This window comes from Crinia signifera, chromosome 5 (assembly GCF_055691185.1).
Source record: "Crinia signifera chromosome 5, ASM5569118v1, whole genome shotgun sequence".
NCBI lineage: Eukaryota > Metazoa > Chordata > Amphibia > Anura > Myobatrachidae > Crinia > Crinia signifera.
In genome coordinates this window covers 36410823-36435966 of record NC_139221.1, presented here as the reverse complement: position 1 = coordinate 36435966, position 25144 = coordinate 36410823, and the positions used below count along the sequence as shown (strand labels likewise).

General features: G+C 46.0%; 1 protein-coding gene across 1 annotated transcript in view; it reads right to left on the bottom strand.

Annotated features, from left to right (window-relative positions):
• LAPTM4B (lysosomal protein transmembrane 4 beta) overlaps nucleotides 1-25144 on the bottom strand; it is an 80403-nt gene that overhangs the window by 6127 nt on the left and 49132 nt on the right. The window contains exons 4-6 of the mRNA XM_083187012.1: nucleotides 24184-24306; nucleotides 15015-15113; nucleotides 9325-9420 (exon numbers count right to left, since the gene is read on the bottom strand). Coding sequence (XP_083043138.1) covers nucleotides 9325-9420; nucleotides 15015-15113; nucleotides 24184-24306 — 318 coding nt within the window. The remainder of the gene's footprint in view (nucleotides 1-9324; nucleotides 9421-15014; nucleotides 15114-24183; nucleotides 24307-25144) is intronic.

Genomic DNA, 25144 nt, shown 5'->3' with positions numbered 1-25144 from the left:
TTTGTTATGGAGGATCAGCAGGACAATTACTATGTCTATGTATTTATGAGCAATATATATCAATTTTACATCAAATGCCATACGTTCTATTTAGTGATTGCGGGACTTATTCGTATGCAGCTGTGGAGTGCGAACAAGCTGGGGACCAAAGGGATTAGAATCTTTGTGTGTTACCGCTCTTGAGTCAGAACAAGAAAACCCACTCCAATTAATTATCTGTATTACAAAAGTAATGAGATGTCTGAGCTGCATACATATCGTGACACATGTGGAAATGTGGCCGGAAGACGCTGCTGTCTCCTACAACATATTTTTCATTGCCGGGATTTTTTCCCAGAAATTCTTTAGATTATCAATTTCTAAAATGCCTCTGATGCACAGGTTCATTCGTCACTAGCCAGCAATGCGTCAGCGAGTAATGACAGACTTGTGTGAAACATATATTATTTATATTACAGTATATTTAGTATGCTCCTGGATCATTTCCATTGTCATTTGTTCTTGGGTAACGGTGATGTGTAGGTGGCTGCCAGAATATATATATAATAGGAAAACTTTAATAACTGGATGGTTAAATATTTGTCCAAGCAAATTCCTCTGAGATGCTCTTTTTTATGTTTCCGGTACTGGATAATTGACATGCCATTTTTATTTATTGTAAGTTCTCAACTGGCCACTGACTATAATTGATCCATAAAGTTCTGGGAGACAGTCCAAAATTGGGAAAAGTTTGCCACTTGCTTGGATTCAGATGTTGATGACGTGATTGGATATGAATCGTGACATCACACAAGTTTCAACGAGATGGTAATCTTAGTAAAATGTCACTGGAGGCGGGGCCAAGTCTCAAGTTGCTCAAGTCTCGTCCTGTCCACACTAACCCTGAAATACAGTACCAACAAAACAGCAGAGGGGGAGGGGGGGAGGCTACAATTATATGATTTGTGATGCTTCAACCCTGCAAGTCGGCAAAAACAACGTCAGCTTTGAAGGTAATAGATATTGACATTAATTTCAAACAATGTTATTTTTATAATATAGACTTCAAATTGTAAAGCATTTCAGGGAAACATCCTGCCCTGGTACACTGGATGGACCTGCAACTTCTGGCTTGATGCAATGGCCCGACACCTCCCATCCTGGGGCACATCCATCATGACATCTCAGACAAACACTGGGGTAGCTGAACGATACCAGGCACTACCAATAGATATACGCCTTCTGCCTTCCAGCTGCACATCCCCTGCAGCCTTACACCCTAAGTGGAAGCACTGGTCATACAACCTTCGATATGGCCCTGGGCTGGGTAGAGCCAGCAAGACAATAGTACAGGCATAGCCAGATTAAGGGGGTGAGGTGGGGGGGCGGCGAAGGGGATACTGTCAGGGCCCCTGTCTAGAGCACATGGACATCCCAGTTCTCCACACACACACACACACACACACACACACACACACACACACACACACACACACACACACACACACACACACACACACACACACACACACACACACACACACGTACACTGCTGCTATTCTTTCATGTGACAACGTGAATTATAGATTTTAATGTGTGTATCTACGTGTATTTTCAGGTGATTTAAGGCATCTTTGTTCTACTAAATCTAAATTGTATAAAATAGTTCACTATGTGGAGCTATGAACAGTAGCCAGGTATTATTACAGTATTAGTTCAAAGCTAATACACCAGTGGTTTTTAAATGTAATATACACTATACTGTACATACCTCCCAAAACGACCCATTTCAGGAGGCACAATGATCTACAGACAGTAATTATGGTCTCTCCCCCCAAGTGGCTAATGATGACCTGGGAGAGAGGGCAGGAATCAGTAACTGGAATGTGTGATATTAAGTGATCAACGGCTCCTGGTTCACAGAGTGTTACTCCCGTGTTCTGTCTTCATAGAAAGCCTGTAGCTGTGTACAGGGCAGACCACGGCGGTCAGTGTCACTCACTTCTCATGGCCACATCAGACTTCACAACCAGCCTACAAAGCTTTTACTGCTCCTCACAGTGGCCTGCTAATTGGAATTTACCTCTTTATGAACTTTTATAGTCGCACCAGCTGCCTAATTACTGGAGGTTTCGCCAACATAACTTTTACTGAACGTCGTAAGAATGTGAAATGACCTTTAATGCTGAGTACTGGAGACTATTATTTACCGTATGATAATGCCGCCATCAGGGAATAGATTATAAAAGATCCAGGCGTCATCTGCGATCTGAATCAGATTTCCTTTTTAGTGCCATATATAAGCCAATTATTTAGCAATGGAAAAAGCTGAAGATGTTTTTTAAAAGTGATTGATACATGCCGACTTGCCAAAAAGTTTCGGCCTCGGAGAAGAGGCAGGTAGGATGGACAGGGCTGGAGCATCACAAATCACAGTATCTTAACCTTCCCGCTGTGATGTTTTGTTGATATTTCTGGCTTAGTGTGGGCAGGACAAGACTTGAGCAACCATAAATGACATCATCGTGGCCATGCCTCCACTGCAGTGAACTGACCACAATGTGCGACGGCCATTGCTGGGGGGGAGGGGGCATGTGCAACAAAACAGCCAGGGCCTCCCCTCCCTGCAAGAGTGGAAGGGCCCAGGACAGTTTAACCCCTAGCACCCTCCTGATGGTGGCCCTGTTTCCTTGTCCATACACCACTTACCCTGAAGACACCCAGCAGAGCTGTGCAAAGGGGACCCGGGCCTGGGTCTGATGGAGGCGACCGGGTCTCGCGCCTCCTTACCGGTTGCAGGAAGCCAGGCAGTTGGAGAGAGAGGACAGGCTGCTGCTGTAGCACAGCCTCTCTCCCCAGCTCAGCACACGCTGCTCAGTGTTGTGTGCTGAGCTGGGGAGAGAGACAGCTGCAGCAGTAGCGTGTCCTCTCTCCCTGAGTGTGTGTCCCACCAGCCGCCTGCAACCCTGCTAAGTTTTTTCACAGGGGTGTGGCCTCTCCCCCTCCCATTGGCCACGCCCCTTATTTCTACCAGGGCCCGGCAGCAATGTCCATGCCCTGTATGTGGGTCAACCCCAGGAGTGCCGTTGTTGCAGTGCCACCTCCTACACAGTGACAGGAGCCTAGTGCTGCACAGTGTAGCACCCGGCTCCTGTCACTCAGCAGCAGCCGGCATTTTGCTGTCACCGTTTGGCGGGTGACCCCTGGATGTGGCCCACACTCCACTTGTGACGCCACTTTCATACTGTTTTTGTTTATGTACTCTGTATGGCACCGCGGACCACTTGTGACGCCACTTTCATACTGTTGTTGTTTATGTACTCTGTATGGCACCGCGGACCACTTGTGACGCCACTTTCATACTGTTGTTGTTTATGTACTCTGTATGGCACCGCGGACCACTTGTGACGCCACTTTCATACTGTTGTTGTTTATGTACTCTGTATGGCACCGCGGACCACTTGTGACGCCACTTTCATACTGTTGTTGTTTATGTACTCTGTATGGCACCGCGGACCACTTGTGACGCCACTTTCATACTGTTGTTTATGTACTCTGTATGGCACCGCGGACCACTTGTGACGCCACTTTCATACTGTTGTTGTTTATGTACTCTGTATGGCACCGCAGACCACTTGTGACGCCACTTTCATACTGTTGTTTATGTACTCTGTATGGCACCGCGGACCACTTGTGACGCCACTTTCATACTGTTGTTGTTTATGTACTCTGTATGGCACTGCAGACCACTTGTGACTCCACTTTCATACTGTTCTTGTTTATGTACTCTGTATGGCACCGCGGACCGCTTGTGACGCCACTTTCATACTGTTGTTGTTTATGTACTCTGTATGGCACCGCGGACCACTTGTGACGCCACTTTCATACTGTTGTTGTTTATGTACTCTGTATGGCACCGCGGACCACTTGTGACGCCACTTTCATACTGTTGTTGTTTATGTACTCTGTATGGCACCGCGGACCACTTGTGACGCCACTTTCATACTGTTGTTGTTTATGTACTCTGTATGGCACCGCGGACCACTTGTGACGCCACTTTCATACTGTTTTTGTTTATGTACTCTGTATGGCACCGCGGACCGCTTGTGACGCCACTTTCATACTGTTTTTGTTTATGTACTCTGTATGGCACCGCGGACCGCTTGTGACGCCATGAAAATTATAGCGTGCACACAAAGAACTAAAAATGTACAGTATAAACATAATCATAAGATATTATCATTAACTAAAGCACACGCAATATTCATTTTCTTAAGGGATAAAACACCAAAAGAATGCAAAGTGATTATTTGCCGGAGTCATGTGGCACAGATATGTTATATAGCGCCTATATACAAAAGGCTAATGATGCCGCAAAGCGATTCTCTCTCAGGGACTCTATCATGCTAATGAAATGGATTCTAGTTCTGAATAATACATTGGTGCTTTGTGGGAGAACACAAAGCGATTCATTTGCAGCGGCGGGCCATCAGATCTCAGCCGCACTCTGATGAGTAGGGTTTCGGGAGAACTCTGCCACTAAGAAACACTCAGCTCAGTCATATTTCTCTCAAATTAGATTTCCTTCTTCCCCTTCATTTGTTATTCACAAGTTATTTCTAATGGTTACTGCGTACGGGCTACAAATTGTAAGCAGCGCCTCAACATTTTTCTTATTATAATGCTATTGTGGATATTACTTTCACATTTTTACTTGAATGGGTTATTTAATAATAGATACTGGAGAAATGGGTTAAGTAAACACAATACTGGCATCAACTATCTGGGTTTAGAACAGACGTCGCTGGAACATGCTTAGTGCTGTATTGCAGTTATAGTACATCTCAGGCTGACAGCTTCAATCGGATAACCATTTGGATGGGAGCAATGGCAGATAGACCTACTGAGCAATAATATTCACCTCTCAGGGGCAGATGTGCTAAGGTTTGGGGAGTGATAAAATGGTGAGCGATAAACTACTAACCAATCTGCTTCTAACTGTCATTTTTCAAGCACAGCCTGTAACATAGCCATTAGGAGCTGACTGGCTGGTAATTTATCTTTCTCTACTGTGTCACTCTCCAAGGTTTATTACCTCCTCAGTGTGAATGTCTCTGAGTGTAGATATCTTTTCCTTATTGCTGGTCATTCTGGGTGAACTGTATGATACTGTACACGTACACCTACCTACCTTAGGCTTTATCAGTCTATATAGCTTTATACAGTAGGTACGTTTCACATCTGTAGCTCCATAACATGTCCTTGTGCCCAACACATAATGATAAGGTAATTTATAGAGAGCCAGGAAACTAATCCTTTAAGTGTTGGCATCTAGTCAGATATAATCCTCGGACGCAGAGTTCCTCATCTTCCAGTGGTATTTACCACTTAGGTGACACTTCAGCAGCACAAAGAACTGTCCTGTATTCAGGGTATTAACCCATGGGATCTGGGATAAGTACCCGATCGCATGTGTTATCTCACGGCTCAGAGGGGGAATTTATCGCAAATTATGAAGCATACTGTAATCCCCAATAAGTGCTTGCTATGGGTATAACGTTGAGGGCCAGGGGGACATGGAGCCACAGCTGGGCAGTAAGGCAGTGTATCAGCAAGGCAGAAGAAGGGGAAGATGCCAGCATACCCAGATGTATTGTATTCTCCTTATCTGTCCCGTTGGCAGGCTGGCCTCTAAAGGGAGATGCAAAGTGAGGCACCAAACACATCCTGGAAACTTGCCCAAATCACCTTGAAGGCTTGTAATCAGCCGAAGCATAATACCCAAACGTGTCAGCATGAGGGACAATCGGATAGCCTCCAGTGAGTCCATTATCTGCCATAAATTACATTGGATACCCACAATGAGGCATGGGCCTATAAATCGCGCCTACTGGGGGCAGCACAGCCACTGTATGGCCGCCACCCCAACTGCATCTTCTTCACTCCTTGGGTGGTGGCCTTTGAGCTCTTTTGCATGGCCGCTGCCCATGATACAGGGCTTCCATGGCATCTTCATTCTCCACCCGGTGGGTGGCAGCCTTTGAGCTCATTTGCCTTGCCGCCACCCATGATTCGGGACTTCCAGACATCTTCTATCTTCAGGAGGTCTTCATCGCTGCTTTTCCGCCGACTGACAGTCTTCCGCTGGCTAAAATTAGATGATGCAATGGGGTTGGTGGATGACGTGGTGAGCTGTGATTGGCTCGCCATGGTCATCTTGGATTGCATAAAATGATGCGGTCGTGAACAAGTCACCATCCCACCCCCTTGTATTGGCTAATATTAGCCAGGGCAAGGCTAGAGAGGCAGTGTGTTGGTGGAGGAGTGAAGCCCTGGATGGGGGGGGGGGAGTTATGCAAAACAGTTTAAAGGCCACTACCCATCGAGTGAAGACAGAAGACCCCCCTAAATGTGTCAAATGGTTCTTATCTGTTGTCAAATTCTATGTTCCATCAATCACTTTCCTTGTTTTCACCATGTTTTGCAAGTAGAAGATCTCGCCAGAGACACCATGTGATGGCTGCCATTTGGAATACTCCTGTAGCAGTGGTGTAGCTACTGTAAGGCAGCCCCAGCTGCCGCTTGGGGGAGCAAGCCACAGTGGGATCTGTGTGGGCGCCGGCACCCGCTCAACGCACTGATATGCTGCTGCCTGCCACTACCGACTGGCTGAGCACCGGAGGCGAGTCAGCCGCAGCGCGGGTGCGGCCATGGCAGAGATGACAAATCCCTCCACTGATTTAATTGACTGTACACAGAGCCGGCTATTGGCTACATATTTTTGGCAGTGGGGAGCAAAATTTATAGTTACGCCACTGTCCTGTAGTAATCCAAGACTATAGTATCTTTAATAAATGAGAAAAAAGCCTATTTCAGGGGAAAGTCTTTCTCTGTTTCAAGGGCCACCCAAGCCTTTGCTAATCCATAACACAGAAGCTTTCCTATAACGTATAACATCCTCTCCTCCACTCCTCAACATCCTCCTCATTCAGCACTTGCTGAGAATTGCATACACATGTGACCGTCGCTTCGAATGCCACATTTCGGAATGCAATACATTTGTATCCAATGCTTGTTTTCCATGAAGCTAAATAAACTGTAAGCTTCTTGGGCAGCTCTAGCTTCGGTACTTGTTTCCTAGCACGGCCACAATCGTTGGGATCGTGTACCTTTAAGTTAAGGTACACGATCCCAACTATGGACCCGATTTCTTTTGAAATGTGCGTCCTCCGACCTTTTCATTCCCCTACTATCCACGTCGGCGTGGAGTTGAGAATATATAGTGTGGCGAGCGCAGCGACCCCGAAGCGTGGCGAGCGGATGCGTATACCTGTGAAGTTATACGTGTCCCCTCACGGGGCTCGCTGCGCTCCCACGCTTCGGGCTCGGTGGCTCACTGCGCTCGCCACACTATATATTCTCAACTCCACACCGACGTGGATAGTAGGGGAATGAAAAGGTCGGAGGACGCGCACCGCTGCCCCTCGCGGGCTCGCTGCGCTCACCACGCTTCGGGTTGGCGTCTATCGTGGGGTGGGGTTTACGTAGTTAAATTTGGGGGTCTAGGGAATATTTTACATTGAATCCAATGTAAAATAGGGTCCCAGGGACCCGATTCACATTTGATTCAAGCAAAAAATCGGGTCGATCGCGACGATCGCATCGCATGCGACTAAATCGCATGCGATGCGATCGACGCGATTTTTCCGACACGACCACCCGATGTAAATCGGTGTGGCCATGCTAGGAAACAAGTACCCTCGCTTCTCTATGGGCCCAATTCAGACCGGATTGCTGCTTTCGAATTTGCACAGCGGCTGATTATCGACTGTGCATGCATTTGGGCCGCAATGTGCATGCGTGACGCCGGCTAGCGAAGAAACCCTGCTCCTTTTTTTTTTTGCAAGCCGTTCGCAAAGTGATTAACAGAAAACCGGCATCTGAGGGTGGTAACCAGCTGTTTCATGGGCATACAAAAAAAAAAAAGAAAGGCGTTCCCAAGCGTTTTAGTGTGACATCAGCTCCGGTTGGTAAGTCCCAGGCGTCTCAGAACATGCGATCAGTGATGAGAAGTGGGGAAATCATTCAATGGTGAGCAGCTTACAATTGGATTTGGACATATACGCTTGGTTGCGAAAAGATTAGGGGGGTATGCAATCCACCGCCGCTATTTCCGACGGTGGAAATAGCGGCGGGTGCCTATTTAATGCTGTCTTTACCGACAGCACTGAAGAGGCATCACGGCAGAAGGAGCCCAACTTTAAAAGCTGTCTGGCCCGTTCTGCCGATAACGGCCGCGAATTGTCGCGATCCCTGCCGTAGATCGACAATCCACATCCGTTTACACGGACAAGCCCCCTTTTCGTAAGTCGGCAGGCGGAACATTGAATCCCGCTGCCGACTTGCTGTAGGGCAAACCTCAAATGGGCCAGGATAACAGTTGCAAACCCCTCTAAATGTTGAAAATGAAACGTTCTCCATTAAAAATGTCAACAGGAACAAAACGTTGACTGTTGAATATTATGTTAGTATTTTCCACTAATATATTATTTTGAGATAGCAATGGTTATAAATTGTACATGCAATGAATACAGTTTGATAGGAAGCCAGAGTTTCTTGGTGGAAACATGGGGATTTCTGGGTGTGTCAAAAACAACGCAGGCATTTTTGGGTAGGGTCTCTGATGTCACCACTGACCACTCGTAGCCTATCTGTCACAGGTTTGTGGCAGCATCAGACCTACTCGCATTTGCTCAGACACAAAAGGGTAAATTTACTAAGATGGGATGTTGCCCGTAGCAACTAATCAGATTCTACTTCTTTTTTTAGCACCTTCTAGAAGAAATTAGATAATATCTGATTGGTTGCTATGGGTAACATAAGATCTTCAAAAGAGCTCCAATCTAAGTTCTGCGCTGACATTTAGGGTCAGATGTATCAAGATTCAAAAGTGATAAAATGGAGAGTGATAAACAACGAGCCAATCAGCTCCTTCCTATAATTTTTCAAACCCAACCTGTAACATGACAGGTAGGAGCTGATTGACTTATTATTTATCACTCTCCATTTTATCACTTTTGAAGCTTAGTGCATCTGGCCCTTAATACCAAGCCTTTCCTATAGTGTACTTCTATATGCAGTAAACTTGAAGAGTGCAGAGTACCAAGTGGCACTGGATAAATAAACCTATCAATGAGACATCATATACATCAGTTATATTGTAAGCATTTACAAAAAGTCGCTAAAGTTTGAAGTTTTCATTTAGAACTAAGGATAGCATCCATGACTTCCTGCACACAACTAAGAATATACTGAGAACCAGTAATATACGGACCATGGACTCACCGTTGTATCATTGGTGGTTACATAGACCAGGACATCTGATGAATTGCGGTTGTTGATGTACCGATAGCAGTTCCACACGCAGCTGATCAGGTAAGCCTGGGTACAAGCACAGATCTCCGATTATACCAATACATACAGGTAACATGAATTTATCACTGGCAACATCTAGAAAGGATGTACATGTGTCTCAGACCAGTTCCAAGTCCTAAACGTATAATACAATTCAAAAGGGTCTTATTTAGCAATGCATTTTTGAGGGATGTTCTTCAAAAACACCTGTATTTGGGATAGGGTACATATTCCCTTAATATATCTACAGGCAGAATTAACAGGGGCTATTTGCCCTCATGGGGGGGCCACGGCCACCATAGAGGGAGAATAGAACCTGTGGTGAGCGAAGTAAGCCACCAATCCTGCAAGGGGCTTGGTTGCAATCCCCCCATCTTGGAATTCCGATTTCGGTATACTGACCATTGGGATCCTGACCGTCGGCGAGTCATACCGAACCTAGCAGTCTAGCAGATATCTTTATGCTAGGGATCACTAGGATACCTCCCTGGTGGGTTATCATCTATTAGGTTGACAGTGTTTAGGTCGATAGTCAATAGGTTGACACCAAATGGTAGATATGCACAAGGTCGACATACATATGGAGCCCCTCTCATTCAATGCCGGCGCCCCCGGCAGAATGTCCCCGCTGGCATGTGCTGGCTGAGAGGGACTCCATTAGACTGGGACGCGTGTCCCAGTCACTGGGTGGCGGAACCCTGCCCGTCTTCACTTCAGAGAGACAGGCATGGTTAGGGGGGTGGCGGCGACCGATGGGGACCGGCAGCGAGGCCCAACAGGGAGCTCCTTTGGAACGGAGCGCTCAAGCATCTCGTGCACGCACGCCCCCTTCCGACGGATGGCGGGGCCTGGCGCAATCACTAGAGGCGCTCCATCTGTAGGAAAAAGGTCAACACAAGGACACTGTTTTATATCAATTTATAGATTTCATCCCGTGGACTCCAAACTAGTGTGGCGATGGCCATTTAGATGTAATTTGCGCATGCACACCGGATTTGTCCCCGGGAGCAAGCCGCGGGTGCCATGTTCCCGAAGACCTGTGCATGCGCAGTAGACTCTGACGGTGAGTAGACTCTGGTATTATGCCGGAGAGGAGGGGGCCCTCGGGTCCCTTTCTCTCTTAAAATGCCTCTGAGTGCTGCTACACTTAGGCAACAACTCTAAAGCAATATGTACCACTGAATGGCCAAGGACTGTGTAGTCTGGTGTGGGCAAAGTCCACCGGTAGGTAGTTAGGGATCATATGGCTCAGAGTTCAATGGTGAGGAGCAGTGTGCCCGCTGGAAACCAGCTACTGGCAGGGTGCCCCAGGCTCTTCTCTTCAAAATTAATAGAAGTTGGGAGGTTCCCCCACAGTCACAGGGAAAGCCTCCACTGGCCGGGACCCAGAACAGCTACCGGGCCAAAGTCTTAGTTCTCTGTTCCACCATGTTTCTGAATACATAGAGCGGTGCAGCTGGTAGCATGTAAAGGGGGGAAGTGGCACGAACACTGACACTAACTACAGGCCCATATATGGAGGAGTGAGCGATGCATAATTAGGGGGAGGGAACTCTTTGCCCAGTCCTCCCTGAGCTCACCTTAGGACACCTGTCTTACTGTTTCACAGGTGTACTGCCCCAGTCATACTACCCTCCAGCCATTGTCCCAGAAGCCCTCTTATCAGTAAAAAAAAAATCCCTGGATGGTTTCACTTCAGTTATACTCTAGTGCAGTGGTTCCCAAACTTTTTAGAATCACGGCACCATATAGTATCCAAATTTTATTATTATCCTGGGAGCGAGTGTGAAACTCGCTGAGCCGTTCGCTCCAGGCACGGACAGGCAACAGGGGAGTATACGCTGCCTAATGAACAGTTCTGAATCAGGCCCTTAATTAGTACCTCATTACCATCTGTGCTCAGTCTTGGATATCCTTACATCCTTGACTGTGCCTTGAGGACCGCGTTTGGGAACCTCTGCATTATATGAATGATCTCACTTCTATTACAGCTGCAGATGTTACCTCAGGTGCAGTATATATTATATATTTGGCACTCAGTTTACTGTTGGATAGTAACATTTACTGTAAACAGTATGTTCCTCTGATGTTCAATCCTTTCCGCTGACAGAACCAAGACATTTTACAGGCATTTAGCTAGATGAAGCAGTGATAAGGGAGAAGTGATCCATGGCAACCAATCAGCACTGAAGTTACATCTATAATTTGAATAATGTAAAATTATACAGAGCAGATGATTGGTTGCCATGGGCCACTTCTCCTTACCTTATCACTGCTTCATACATCTACCCCCTGTGTTTTAAAACTGATGATTAGGAACTGGTTGGTTGGTAATTTATCCCTATCCAATGGGCGGGATGTACTTTTTACCGCATTTTCAAAGTTACTAAAACCCGGCCGCACGGGCAGGGTATCGCCACCTTTGGGTGGCGATACCCTATAGAAGCCTATGGGCTTCTCTCCGCAGTGCCACCAGAGGGATCCATCAACCAAAAAGCCACCGATCGCTGCTGAGCACTCTCAGTACAACAGCACTTCCTGTGCCCAGGGCCATCTCGGTCACCTCCTGCTGTCTCCCACCACTGCTTTATTTGCTGCCAGCCCTTGATACAGCCAGGATCAAACCACTACTTGGGGGAACAGCAGTCTGACTGGCTCTGCTCGAAGTCCTCATCAAGTGACCTGGTGGCCTAGGGGTGACAAACTTTGGGGAACTAAGTAAGTCACCACTAGACCAAAAGGCCAATTTTGTGGACACTCTAATCATGTCAACAGCTTATCAGTATCGACTTGATGAATGTTGACATGGTCTGTTTTGGCACGTCAGCATTACAACTATGTTGACATTATGAATGTTGACAGAAAAAAAACCCATGCCTTGTTTGGCTGACGTACAGACGGTGAAAGTTCTCGTACACTGATTGCATTCCTGCTCATACTGGGAATCCACAGTCTATCTTATAGTAGATGTGTAGGGCAGTGGTTCCCTGGGGTGCCTCAAAATGTTCGCAAGGGTGCCTCGGGTTGGGGGTCCACGACCAAAACTAATTATTTATGCCCAAAGTGATAGGCAAAACCTGTGCTGGTGGCTGCCAATCATAAAATGTATGTACTAAGGGGCAAATGTACTAAAATGGGAGTTCTATTTCACATGGGGTGTTGGGGCAACCAATCAGATGCTACCTATTATCTTCCAGAAGGTGCAAAATAAATAAGACGTAGATTCTGATTGGTTGCCCATAGAAACATCCCATGTTAAATAAAACATTATATCAGGAAGAAAATGCAACAACAAAAAATGTCTCAACAAAAAACTCTTCAGCATCACATGAAGAGGAAATGTTTTACGCATAGCAGCTATCACCATTCTTTCTCTGTTATATAATACAGTGAGAAACACATTTATTTCCCTATTTGTAATGCTTTTGGTCTGACTTGGAGCATTTAAGCTGTTATTCCAGTATTTTCTGTGGACGTTTGGATGCAGCCCTGAAGTTATACATCTGTTCAGGCCACTTACACACTTGTACAAACATTGTTACTTGGCCCTTTCTCTGTGAGGCTCCAGCGCTGATCTCACTGTAATAGCGATTATATCATGTACATCCACAGTGCAATTCCCACAATGAGCCTCTCTGGAAACCCTGAGACACTGTACTGTATGTAAGGGATTGTGAGGGTAGAAAATCACACAGAACGATCGTCATACGTTTCATAATTTCCTATGGATTATTCTCTAGTTGCCTCAGTGTAAGATGCCAATATATGTTCTATCATTTTGCAGACAGATACATAGGGCGGGATATATTAAAATACATCGCCGCCCTTCGCCGCCCCCCCCCCCCCCCGCCGCGATGCTGCCGCATATGTACTAACATATGCGGCTGGCATCGCAGTGCGGTGACGGAGGCCCCCCGCGATACCTGTACTCTGGTGTGCGGGGGGTCTCCGTCATCTCCCTGCCGCCACACTCTCCCCTAACGCCGGTGACAGCTAAGCAGGCTGTCCCCGGCGCCTCCCCCCCCCCCTGCAGCCGGAAGGATGTCCAGCTGCTTCACTAGGGGGAGGAGGGGTTTACCTTCCAGGGTCCAGGAGGACCCTTCAGGAAGGTAAGGCAGAGGGGGTTCGGCGAGGTGGTGGGTTTGCGTCGGCGGGCAGCGAAAAGAAGCCCATAGGCATAGCCCCCCCAGTGGAGAAATGCCGGGAGGGGCTTTAGTGTATTTAAAAATGCGGTAAAAAACACAGAAAAGGGGGGTTTTAATGCTTTTTTTTTTTTTAAATACATCCCACCCATAATATTAATGGCGAGATGTACTAAGCCTTGAAAAGTGATAAAATGGAGAGTGATAACCCACCAACCAATCAGCTCCTACTGCACCTGTCATTTTTAAAACACAGCCTATGACATGGTCTCCACTTGATCACTTTTCAAGCTTAGTACATCTGGCCCTAAATATTGTCATTAAGGGTTTTTGGAATCTATCAGTCCTAAGATGTGGAAAGTGATACATTGGGCGGGATGTATTAACATACATCGCCACCCCTTGCCACGACTCCGCCGCAATGCCAGTGCATATGTACAGTAGGAGCAAGTTTCATCTTTGCTCCTTTGGCCATGGCTAGCCATGGCTAGCCATGGCTATTCTATTGTTCTCAGCTGCAATACGTATTGTATTGCAGCTGAGAACAATAGAATAGCCATTGCTAGCCATGGCTAGCCATGGTCAAAGGAGCAAAGATGAAACTTGCTCCTACTGTACTAACATATACGGCTGGCATCGCAGTGTGGTGGCGGAAGTCCCGCGATACCTGTAATGTGGTTTGCAGGGGGTCTCCGCCACCTCCTGGGCTCTGCGGCGTCCCCGGCATCTCCTTCTCCCCCAATGCAGCCGGAAGGACATCCCCATCTGTGACATGCTGCTGGGGGAGGAGGAGCAGCACGGAGGACAGGGGAGGGGGGTGCGGACGGCGGGCAGCGATAGAAGCCAATGGGCTTCTATACTGGTACCCCTCATCATACTGGTATCCTCAGCGGTAACCCGGCGGTGTGGCTTTAGTGCATATGAAAATACAGTGAAAACCACAATACCAGGGTTTTTACTGCATTTTTACTTTAGTGCATCCCGCCCATAGACCGTTAAGTTTAACTAAAATAAAAGCGCACTAAAAGCGCACTACAGATGGAGCGCCTCTCAGCCAGCGCCAGGGCTCGGCAGAATTCCTCCGCTGGCAATCTGACTGGGATGCATGAGCATCTCAAACCCATGCACATCCCAGTTTTCAGGCAGCGGGGGACACGGCAGGGTAAGGGGGGATGCGGGGAGGTGGCGGGGACCGGTGGACAGCAACGAGGGGACCGACGGGGAGCTCCGTCAGAAGGGGACACGTGAGCGTCTCGTGCGCGCATGTCCCCTTCTGGCCGCTGTTGGGGGCTGGTGGTTGGCACCCTGACCGCCAGACCCCCGCTAAACGAGAGCGGGTCCATCTGTAGTTGGTATTCAATGTGCACAATTAAAGCGATACACAAATTTGGCTCAACAGAATACAAATAAATAGAAGCAGTGAAATGACGGCACATTTTCCAAATCTCACAGACACAATAACGCTATCAAAACACTTACCTTAAAAGCCAGGATGACACTGATGAAGAAAAGAATGATTACAACAAGACAAGTGGGATTCACTGACAGGATCTCTTCCTTGTATGGGAAATTGGATGGCTGCAAGATAAACACACTGATGTTAAAATAGGTTCTGTCAGAAAATACACTGTAATAAATTGCACGTGTCAGCCGTGCTCGGGCAGAAGAGTGTTTCCAGCTGTGATATCACACAACATGACACAGAACGCTGTAAAGGCCTATCAGTGGGCAGAGTTACATTAGGAATAACAACATAATGGGACACGTTCTATTACACTTATCTGAAGTAAAAGCTGGGAGGCCTCAGCGGGCTCTGGGAAATAAAGACAAGGGCACGGGTGGAGCAGGGGCATTAGTTTTGTGGACTGACACCTTAACAACGCTATTAATTCACGAGGAACCTATAATTTCACTCATTCATCATGAGGTATAAACATGATGATGTATCAAGCAGAAAAAAAGTGGAGAAGTGGACCAGCGGATAAGTTGCCCCAATGCAGCCAATCACATTCTTTCTCTCATTTTACTGTACTTGACACGTGTTACCTGGATACTGACTGGTTGGGAAACTCTAATACTGGTCCACTTGTACATATAGGTAGTGACATAGAGAGTAAGATTGCAATATTTGCGGACGACACAAAAGTAAGGAAATTAACTCAGGAGAGGATGTGACTTCCAGTAATTACACTGGAAAGGTGGGTGAAAAATGTGGTTTAACGTAAAAAAAATGGAATATTGTGTTCAGTTCTGGTCACCGCACCTTAAAAGGGACATAAATGAATTGGAACAGGTACAGAGAAGGGCGACTAAGCTAGTAAAAGGTCTTGAATCACTAGAATACAAAGATATGGTAACCAGGCTGAATATGTTTTCACTGGAGAAATGGAGCTTGAGAGGTGATATGATTCGCAGAGGCAGAACTCCGGGAGACAACGGAGTCATTTGCCGCCGGGCTCCTGCTGCCAAGGGGGCACCTCTCCTCACCTGCAAGTTTGAGTGAGTTAATTGAAAGCCGTGGACATCGCTTCTGTGTCTGACTCCCCCTTCTACCAGGAACATGTACATTACACACATGAATAGATATATTGTAAAAGGTGGTGTGTGTGTGTGTGTGGGGGGGGGGGGGGGTGGCACCAATATTTACTGTATCTTGCCTCCAGGCAACTAGGACGAACTTATGCCACTGATGATTTGTATGTTCAAATACAGGATTGGGAATCATATGACATTGGGTAGTGATTTGTTCACTAACAGGCCTATACTTACGCGGGCATGTACTGAGGCTCGAGGAAAAGAAGTTCCATAATGAGTTAAGAAGAGGATTCTTCACCTTTAGAGCAGTGAAATTCTGGAACACATTGCCGTGGGGGTGGTTACAGCAACTACTGTTAATGAATTTAAATCAAATTTGGATACATTCTTGGCCACTAAAGGAATCCTATAGATATGACTTACTCAAGTCAGTAGTTACAAGTCAGATAGGTTGAGCTTGATGGACTAACCTCTTTTTTTAACCTTATTTACTATTTTACTATGTTACATGCATTTCATTGCTTGATATATCAGCACCAAAGTGTATTATCCCTTACCAAAGTCACTAATAATTATTCTGGTTCACTCCTTCTGGCAAATTCCTTCTCAAATGGACAAGACCATATGCACTGCAGGCGGGGTAGATGTTAATTGTGCGGAGAGAATTAGATTTGGGTGGGTTTTACTTCAAAGTGAGATCTATATTCAGTGTAAAAATAAAGCAGTCAGTATTTTCCCTGCACAGAAACAAAATAACCCAACCAAATCTAATTCTCTCTGCACATTTTACATCTGCATCCCTGCAGTGCACATGGTTTTGTCCATTTAAGAAGCAATTTGCCAGAAGGAGTGAACCAGAATAACCCCCTTGTGCTTTGAAATGATGCAATGTAATGATTGTTGTTCAAGCCCACAAAATGGCTGTCTAAACCATGTTACATACCAACCTACAAGACCAATTTTACCAGGCACCGTGACCAGGCGACCTGGTGGATTGGGTCATGTTGTAGAGTATGACATCATGGGGTTCATTAAGTGAGAGATGTTGCCTATAATCAGATTGGGACTGTTTGTTTTACCCACAGATCCTTTATTTTCATACTTACCTCATCCCCCGATGTCCATGGTGGCGTCCGGGATCCTCTTCAGCGGCATCTCCGGTCCCAGGAGAGCATTGCGCAAATGCGTAGGCGCACCGGTGACCGCACCCGCGCACTCACTCAATGCACACCTGTGACCAGAGATGCCGCTGAAGAGGATCCTGAAGGCCGCCGTGGACGTTGGTGGACCATCGCGGCACCACCAGTGGACCAGATAAGTATGAAAAACAATATTCCAAAATCCGAAAAAATCTCTTATCCAAAATGCTCATGGTCCCGAGCATTTCGGATAAGCGATAGTCAACATGTACCTCATCAGCAGTGATAGATGCAGCCCTTAGGATGCCTAACACCTACTTCGGGAATAGACTTGGTCATTTTAGTGTAGAACATACTGTTTTTTTTTCTACTTTTTGTTCCAGGCGCCCACAAGAAATGATGTCATGTTTTTTTGGCTTCTTCTCAGAGACTGAGCCAAGCAAACAATATAAATGCTAAGTCTTAGAAAGCACAGTTCCGTACTGGTTTAGCACTAGAACATGCCGACTTGTGGTATGATATCATCTGGCATTTAGCTCGTCAATTAAATAGCATACAGAATAATGAGAAACACAACAAATCTATTACTTCTGTTATTATTCTACATACTATCCCCTTCTTTATTTAACAGGCAACAAACAAATTACTCAGATTAGAAACAATAGGGATGAATTACATCGGGTCTTTTGCTATTAAAAGTATACATTTTGGGGTTAAAGACTATGGCAAGCTGTGGCGCTTATTAAATAAACTTCAAAAGTATTTTTGGGGGGCAACACTCCCTTTTCTCCAGTCCAGTTATTGTAGAACATTTTGTATAAAGCCAGTCTGACTCCTGATGCAAAGTATATACAGGTCGGGTCTCCCTTGTCCGTGTATTCCAAAAACTGAAATATTCCAAAAACCGTGTTTTTTTCAGAATATTTAGGTTTTTTTTTCATACTTATATCATCTCCCGATGTCCATGGCCTTTGGGATTCTCTTCAGTGGCATCTCTGGTCCCAGGGGTGTATCGCGCGAATGTGCGGGCGAGCCGGTGACGTATTTTTGGACCGCATATACAATGCGATCTTGGTGGCATTTGCCGCCCAGGATTGCATTGCAATATGCGATTCCTTCACTCTGCTTCGCTGGTGCCGGGGGTCTGCGCAGGTGTGGTTAGCGCTGATCCCCGGCCAGCAAAACAGTCTGTAGCCCACAGGCTACCGCCATCTCAGAATGGCGGTAGCCCTGGGACCCATTGAGATGCTCCCCTATGGGGGATGCGGCCACGAGCGGTGCAGGAGAGACCGCAGCAGGGATTGGAGATTTCTGCTGCAGTCCTCCTGATACATTCAGGTGATACTTAATATTTGCAGCTGACTCCCGAAACTGGTGTTTTTTGGGGAATACGCCCCAAATATTAAATTATAAATGGGCTCCTCAGGGCAGTTTCCTATTAGCTGTGACAAATTACTGCGACTATATTATACCTGCGTTATTAAAGAGGATATTTTATTTATTCTCAAAACAAATGTTAGCAAACTTTCCTTGTGCTTATTACCAGAATCAGGACTGCCATCATTAATTGTGGATCCCCGGACTGACAAAATAGGCTTCTTTTCCACTATTGGCTTGTGTTTTCCAGGACTGGCTAGTGGTTTTATACATAACTCCACCTTCCACGGATTTGGTATGAAATGCCGGCGGTCGGAATCCCTACGGTCGAAATACAGACACCAGAATACCAACCGCCTAAATGTCCCCCCCCCCCCCCTTGCGGGCTCGCTGTGCTCGCCAGAGGGACAAAGTGCTGGCATTGCACGGATTCCGGCGTCTGTATTTCGTCCGTCGGGATTCCGACCGCCGGCATATTGACCGCATGCCCCTTCCACGATGTTATACTCTTAGTCAAATTATTATACAGGTGCTGATAGGTGGGAACATCTATCCCAGTGATTTTGCCAGTGTATGTCCAGTTGCTGGGGATTAACATGACAGTAGCCATCACCTGTACCCAGAGCCGAGATGGAAATATTCACAAATGAATTAATCAAGGCCTGTCACCATAGTCCCTGCACCCTATTACATTGGGACGCTGTAATCCCTGCCTCTGTTGGTAATATAACACTGGAATTTCTGTCTGAGGAATATACAAATAATTTATAACATCACAAGAACCGATGGATCAAAAAGTCTCCTTGTGTGTCCGGGCCCCTGAGTACCACAATGAAATACACAATAATCAGCAAATGCAAAATGCCCTTTCATTATAGCAATCACCTCATATATGCGATGTACAGTCAGCAGGAAATCCGCAGCTGACGTTGGGAAAACACCACAGCCCAGATAGCCTTGGGATTCTAAGTGCCAGACTACAAGACTGACGGAACCACAATCCATGAATCAGAATTTATTTCAGTCTGTAGGGTTTCGTCTGTAACTCTGCAAGCTAAGCAGTAATATCTATCCTACAGTTATGTCCTTAATACATAAAACCATGCCAGCACTCACTGGAAGAACAGCCAAGACTATCACACAACTTCGACAGCAGAAACCATCTATGCTAGAATTATGGGAAATTACTGGCCCGTCCTAACTGCAGATGCTCTGTGCTTTGGGAGGACGAGTGATCAGACAGAAACAGCTGCTGAGGAAAACAGATTCACTATCCTCTGTTGTGTCTTCTACTACTCAACAAATAAATGATGCCCTTGTGGAATTCTTCCGAAATACCCTGGAGGTGCTGCCGTCAATTAAAGTATAAATGGGGCCAACAAGCAGTACTTTAATCCTGTGCTGCATGTGTCATTCGCAAGCTGTGACTGTGTGGTCATGTGAGCTGATGATGTCATCTGAATGGAAGCTGCATGGCAGGAAGTGAGACTGTTTTAAGGGGGAGATTTATCAAAACTTGGAGATAAGGTACCAACCAATCAGCTTCTGTCAGGGCAGTACGGATGGTGTAATGGTTAGCATTACTGCCTCACAGCACTGAGGTCATGGGTTTGATTCTCACGATGGCTCTAACTGTGCGGAGTTTGTATATTCTCCCCGTGCTTGCGTGGGTTTACTCAGGGTACTCTGGTTCCCTTCCACAATCCAAAAATATACTGGTAGGCTAATTGGCTCCCAACAAAATTAACCCCTAGAATGTCTATGTGTGCAAGTAAAACCATGGTGGCTTTTTTTATTGAATTTACCCTTATTGACTTTGGATATGTATTTATTAGTTAATGAATGGAGCACATTTTTTAGCGTATTCCACATTTCCTCTGCATTCTTCCCCTCAAATACCACATCCCACTCAATTTCATTAAGAGCTTCCCTGAATAATTTGAAGTTAGCTTTTCTGAAGTTTAATATTTTTGCTGGTCCTGTATGTTGTAGTTTACAGAAGTTGATTTCCAGTGAAACCATGTTAAAACTGTTAATACATAAATCAATTCTGTCATTTTTCAAACAGCCTGTAAAATTACCATTAGAAGCTGATTGGTTGGTCATTTTTTTGTTGCCAGCCACTGATAAATCTCCCCCCCAAATTGTGCTTTGTGAGGAGAACAGAAAATATCTAATGTACCTAACAAGTATATAATATTTAAATGTTGTAAGCAAGGCTGTCCACAGGCCAATACAAATACTAGGCTTCTAAATTCACTATATTAACCCCTAGTTAAATACAACAATGACCTTGCATAAGCGTATTTAAACACTGACGAGTAGTGAGTGTAACATGAAAGCTACTGGGGCATTTCAACAACACAAAAGTCTGAATTCTCATGAAACTCTCTACTCTAACTAGGGAAGCTAAACCCGGGGCATCCCTAAAAGAAAAACGCCCCGTCCCCCACATTTACTGACATATGAAAGCAGAGTAGGCGGCAGTATTGCGGCAGATCGGGCAGGAGGAGGCAGCTGGCGGGTGTTACGGCCGACAGGAGCGGTCTCGAGAGGCAGTAGGCTCGTGTTGTGCGCTGCCTGGAGCGCTGGACGGGTGGCAGAGGGTTCCGGTGGTGCGGCCTGCACAGCGTGACTTATGACCAGGCCGGGGTTGGGAACAGCACTCACTCAGATGCTGCCCAGCATTAGACCGCGCATGTGCAGTCTAATCCCAAAATCCCAGGATTGGATACTCCAATCCCGAAATTGAAATCCTGGACATTTTGGGGCCAAATCCCAGGGTCTCGCCAATCCCAATCCTGGGATTGGCCACTCTAACTCATACTTGCCTATCTTAATTGTCTCCTTTCCAGGGAAAGCCCGAAGAAGAAACTCTCTGCAGCTTTTTCTGGGGCTCGGGGACTGCCATCATTAAGCCCTGCCCCATCCCTATAAATGCCATGATTCGTGGATCTTCGGGGAGGGGGCAGTACTAAATTATGCAAGGGGATGTGTTCTGGTACACATCCCCTCGCATGCTAGCGAGGGAATGCGCACAGAGGGGCAGGCGTTCAGCGGGCGGCGCTGACCTGTTTTCTAGCCTAGCGTACAGGCCTGAATCAGCACCTAGCTGCTTTCTTTAGCTTGCATCTATTTTATTGTTTCAAGAACTATAGCTGGTAAACCTATAAACACCTGGCAACAAATGTACCTCCTCCGGTTACCCACCGATCATTCCTGTGTGTTGCCGTTTCCAGACAGAGTACAAGGGAACCGAGCCATTCCGATATTAAATGCTCTGTTTGGCAGCATCCCCAAACCTTATCCCACAGAATTTATAACAAGCAAACACTGCAGGAAGAGGGGAATGCTGGCAGGGACCCAAGTGTTAATGAATTAAACAAAAAAAAAACCTCATTACATAAACAGCAATAAAATCAGATTCGTGTAGCTCTGTAACACCGGCAGAACTTTCCCATTTGTCATGGTCACTGAGACAGAGCACCGTGTAACACGCACTGTATGTCGTGTCCTGGAGACATGTTTCAAGGTTAAGTGACTGTCTAAGTATTGGTACATCTGACCACATAATGCCGGGTCACAGAGGTCCCCAGAGCTGCAGTGTCTGTGATTCATGGCTTCACATAAATGTACCTTAGAGCATCATTATTTATACTGACCAGATCAGTCGTGGAGCGATGTATTATGCGTAAAGTGTATTCTTGTGTTCTGTGTGTTCTTTCAATAGAAATCAATGAATTCTTTAAAGGAGACACACTTTCATCCAAGGTAGGATGGATCCACATATTATTAACACCAAACTCTGGCCCTGCCATTTGCATGTTGCTGCAGAAGTCAGATCAGGAAATGTTTTCCCAGGCTCCAACCAGGTTCTGGTGAGCCTGTGTCCAATGTAGTCTCATTCTCCTGTTCTGAGCTGACAGGAGTAGAACCAGGGGTGGTCCTCTGCTGCTTTACCTCATCCACTTCAACTTTCAATGTGCTGTGCAATAATAGATGCACTTCTGCACAAAATCGCTGTAACATATGGTTATTTTAGTAACTGTCATGTTCCCGTCAACTTGAACTAGTCTGCTTATTCTCCTGTGACCTCGCTCATTGACAAGGAATTTACAACAACAGGACTTCCGCTCACTAAATGCTTTTTTTTGTGATTCAATCCCTATAAACTGACTGTTGTGAATAAAAATGCCACAATTTTTGGTATACTCAATCAACCCTGCCTGGTGGCAGCAATCATGCCATTGTCAAAGTCACATAGATTTTTTTCTGCACTCTGGAAGACTGATCAACAGCTGAACCTCCTGACCAAGCTTTTATGCATTGACTTTCGTCAACACGATCGATTAAAGTCTCGTACACACGGAGCGATAAAATCAGTGTGTATGCACTTGCCGATGCCGGCACTCAACATATCGGTGGCAGCAACAAATGGAATGTTGTGTATGGACCTTTATAGTATGTTCATTAATAAGCAGGTATATAGATGTACAGTACTTAATAAAGTGTAAGCACAGTGTACTTTCTACAGGACTGCTTGCCCTGCGGGCGATAGGCTGCCCTGCGCGTGACTGGCTATTCTATAGGTGACTGACAGGTAGGACTTTCAATTGGAATGGGTCTGGGACGGATATTAGACAGCACTTACATCGACAGCCATTACATCGACACCATTAGTTCGACAGCTCAATAGGTCGACATGGTTTTAGGTCGACATACCATTAGGTCGACATGTCATTAGGTCGACATGTTTTTAGGTCGACACTACCATTAGGTCGACAGTGTCTATGTCGACAGCCAAAAGGTCGACATGGGGTTTTTCACTGTTTTTTGGCCGAAATGTCGACACAGTCGACATGGACACAGTTTGAAGTGTACCGCAGCCCCTCGCATCGCTCGCGATGCTTCGGGCACGGTGCCTCGCTGCGCTCGGCACACTATTTTATTCTCCCACCACGCCCTAGTGGATAGTAGGGCATGAAATACCGCCTGTCGGCACATGTCGGCTCAAAAAACAGTGAAAAAACCCATGTCGACCTTTTGACTGTCGACATAGACACTGTCGACCTAATGGTAGTGTCGACCTAAAACATGTCGACCTAATGAGCTGTCGACCTAATGAGCTGTCGACCTAATGAGCTGTCGACCTAATAGTATGTCGACCTAAAACCATGTCGACCTATTGAGCTGTCGAACTAATGGTGTCGATGTAATGGCTGTCGATCTAAGTGCTGTCTAACAATAGTCCGGATACCATTGGAATCACTGTCAGTTACAGTGTAGCCAGTGCAGTCACTGATTCTGAACACTACTGGAATTCATACCTCATTTAATGGGAATTTACTCCTACTTCAGAGAAAATCCTAATATACAGTAATATGCACTACTATACGTAGCAGAGTCTCAATGTAGCTAATCATGGTGAGCCTCTGATTAAGCATTTCATTTTATTTTCCCAGAGTGCACCATACAGAGGGAGAATTGTGCCATACAGTGGTAAGAAAGGGAACTTGATGGCAATCCTTACAGTACAGCTCTATGTACAGGATATACAGTATGTGAGCAATATACAATGTAGTAAGATACACATTTACCAGCTGCCGCAGATATTCCTGTATTGTGTTGGGGTAGACCAGAACACTGACTGCAACCAGAGAGTTCAGGGCAAAGTCAAATATTTGGTAGCAGAAGAATGGGATGATCCAAGCTGCATGTTGCTATAGGGAGAGGAGAAAACAATTAATGGTACTCAATATATAAGGCTCATATACTGAAAACTTTCTGTACATGTTAAACAGACTTTCTGCATTTAGTTTACGTATATTGGTAGCTACCAATGCATGCCAATTAACGAGTAGGCCAATTAAAGGGGATGCAGTCAAAATCACGACGGTCAAAATCCTGACAGGGTCAAAATCCCGAATGGGTCATAATACCGACAAGGACAAAATCCCGACAAGGTCAAAATAACGACATATAGAATGTACAGGTGAAACAGTCAACTTTCCGTCGACTGGTCGCGAGGTCGACATGGGTTTTTTCACAGTTTTTTGACCCGACATGTGCCGACAGGCGGTATTTCATGCCCTACCATCCACTAGGGCGTGGTGGGAGAATAAAATAGTGTGCCCGAAGCATGGCGAGCGAAGCGAGCGATGCGAGGGGCTGCGGTTCACTTCCAACTGTGTCCATGTCGACTGTGTACACATTCGGGTCAAAACAGTGAAAAAACCCATGTCGACCTCGCAACCTGTCGACGGAAAGTCATGTTGACTGTTTCACCTGCACATTCTATATGTCGGTATCTTGACCTTGTCGGGATTTTAAATGTTGGGATTTTGTCCTTGTCGGGATTTTAAATGTAGGGATTTTGTCCTTGTCGGGATTTTAAATGTAGGGATTTTGACTTTGTCAGGATTTTGTCCTTGTCGGTATTATGACCCAATCGGGATTTTGACCCTGTCGGGATTTTGACCGTCGGGATTTCATACCGAATCTGACATACTGTAAATGTGTACCAGGAACTGGGCTAATCCCAAATATATAAAATCCAAT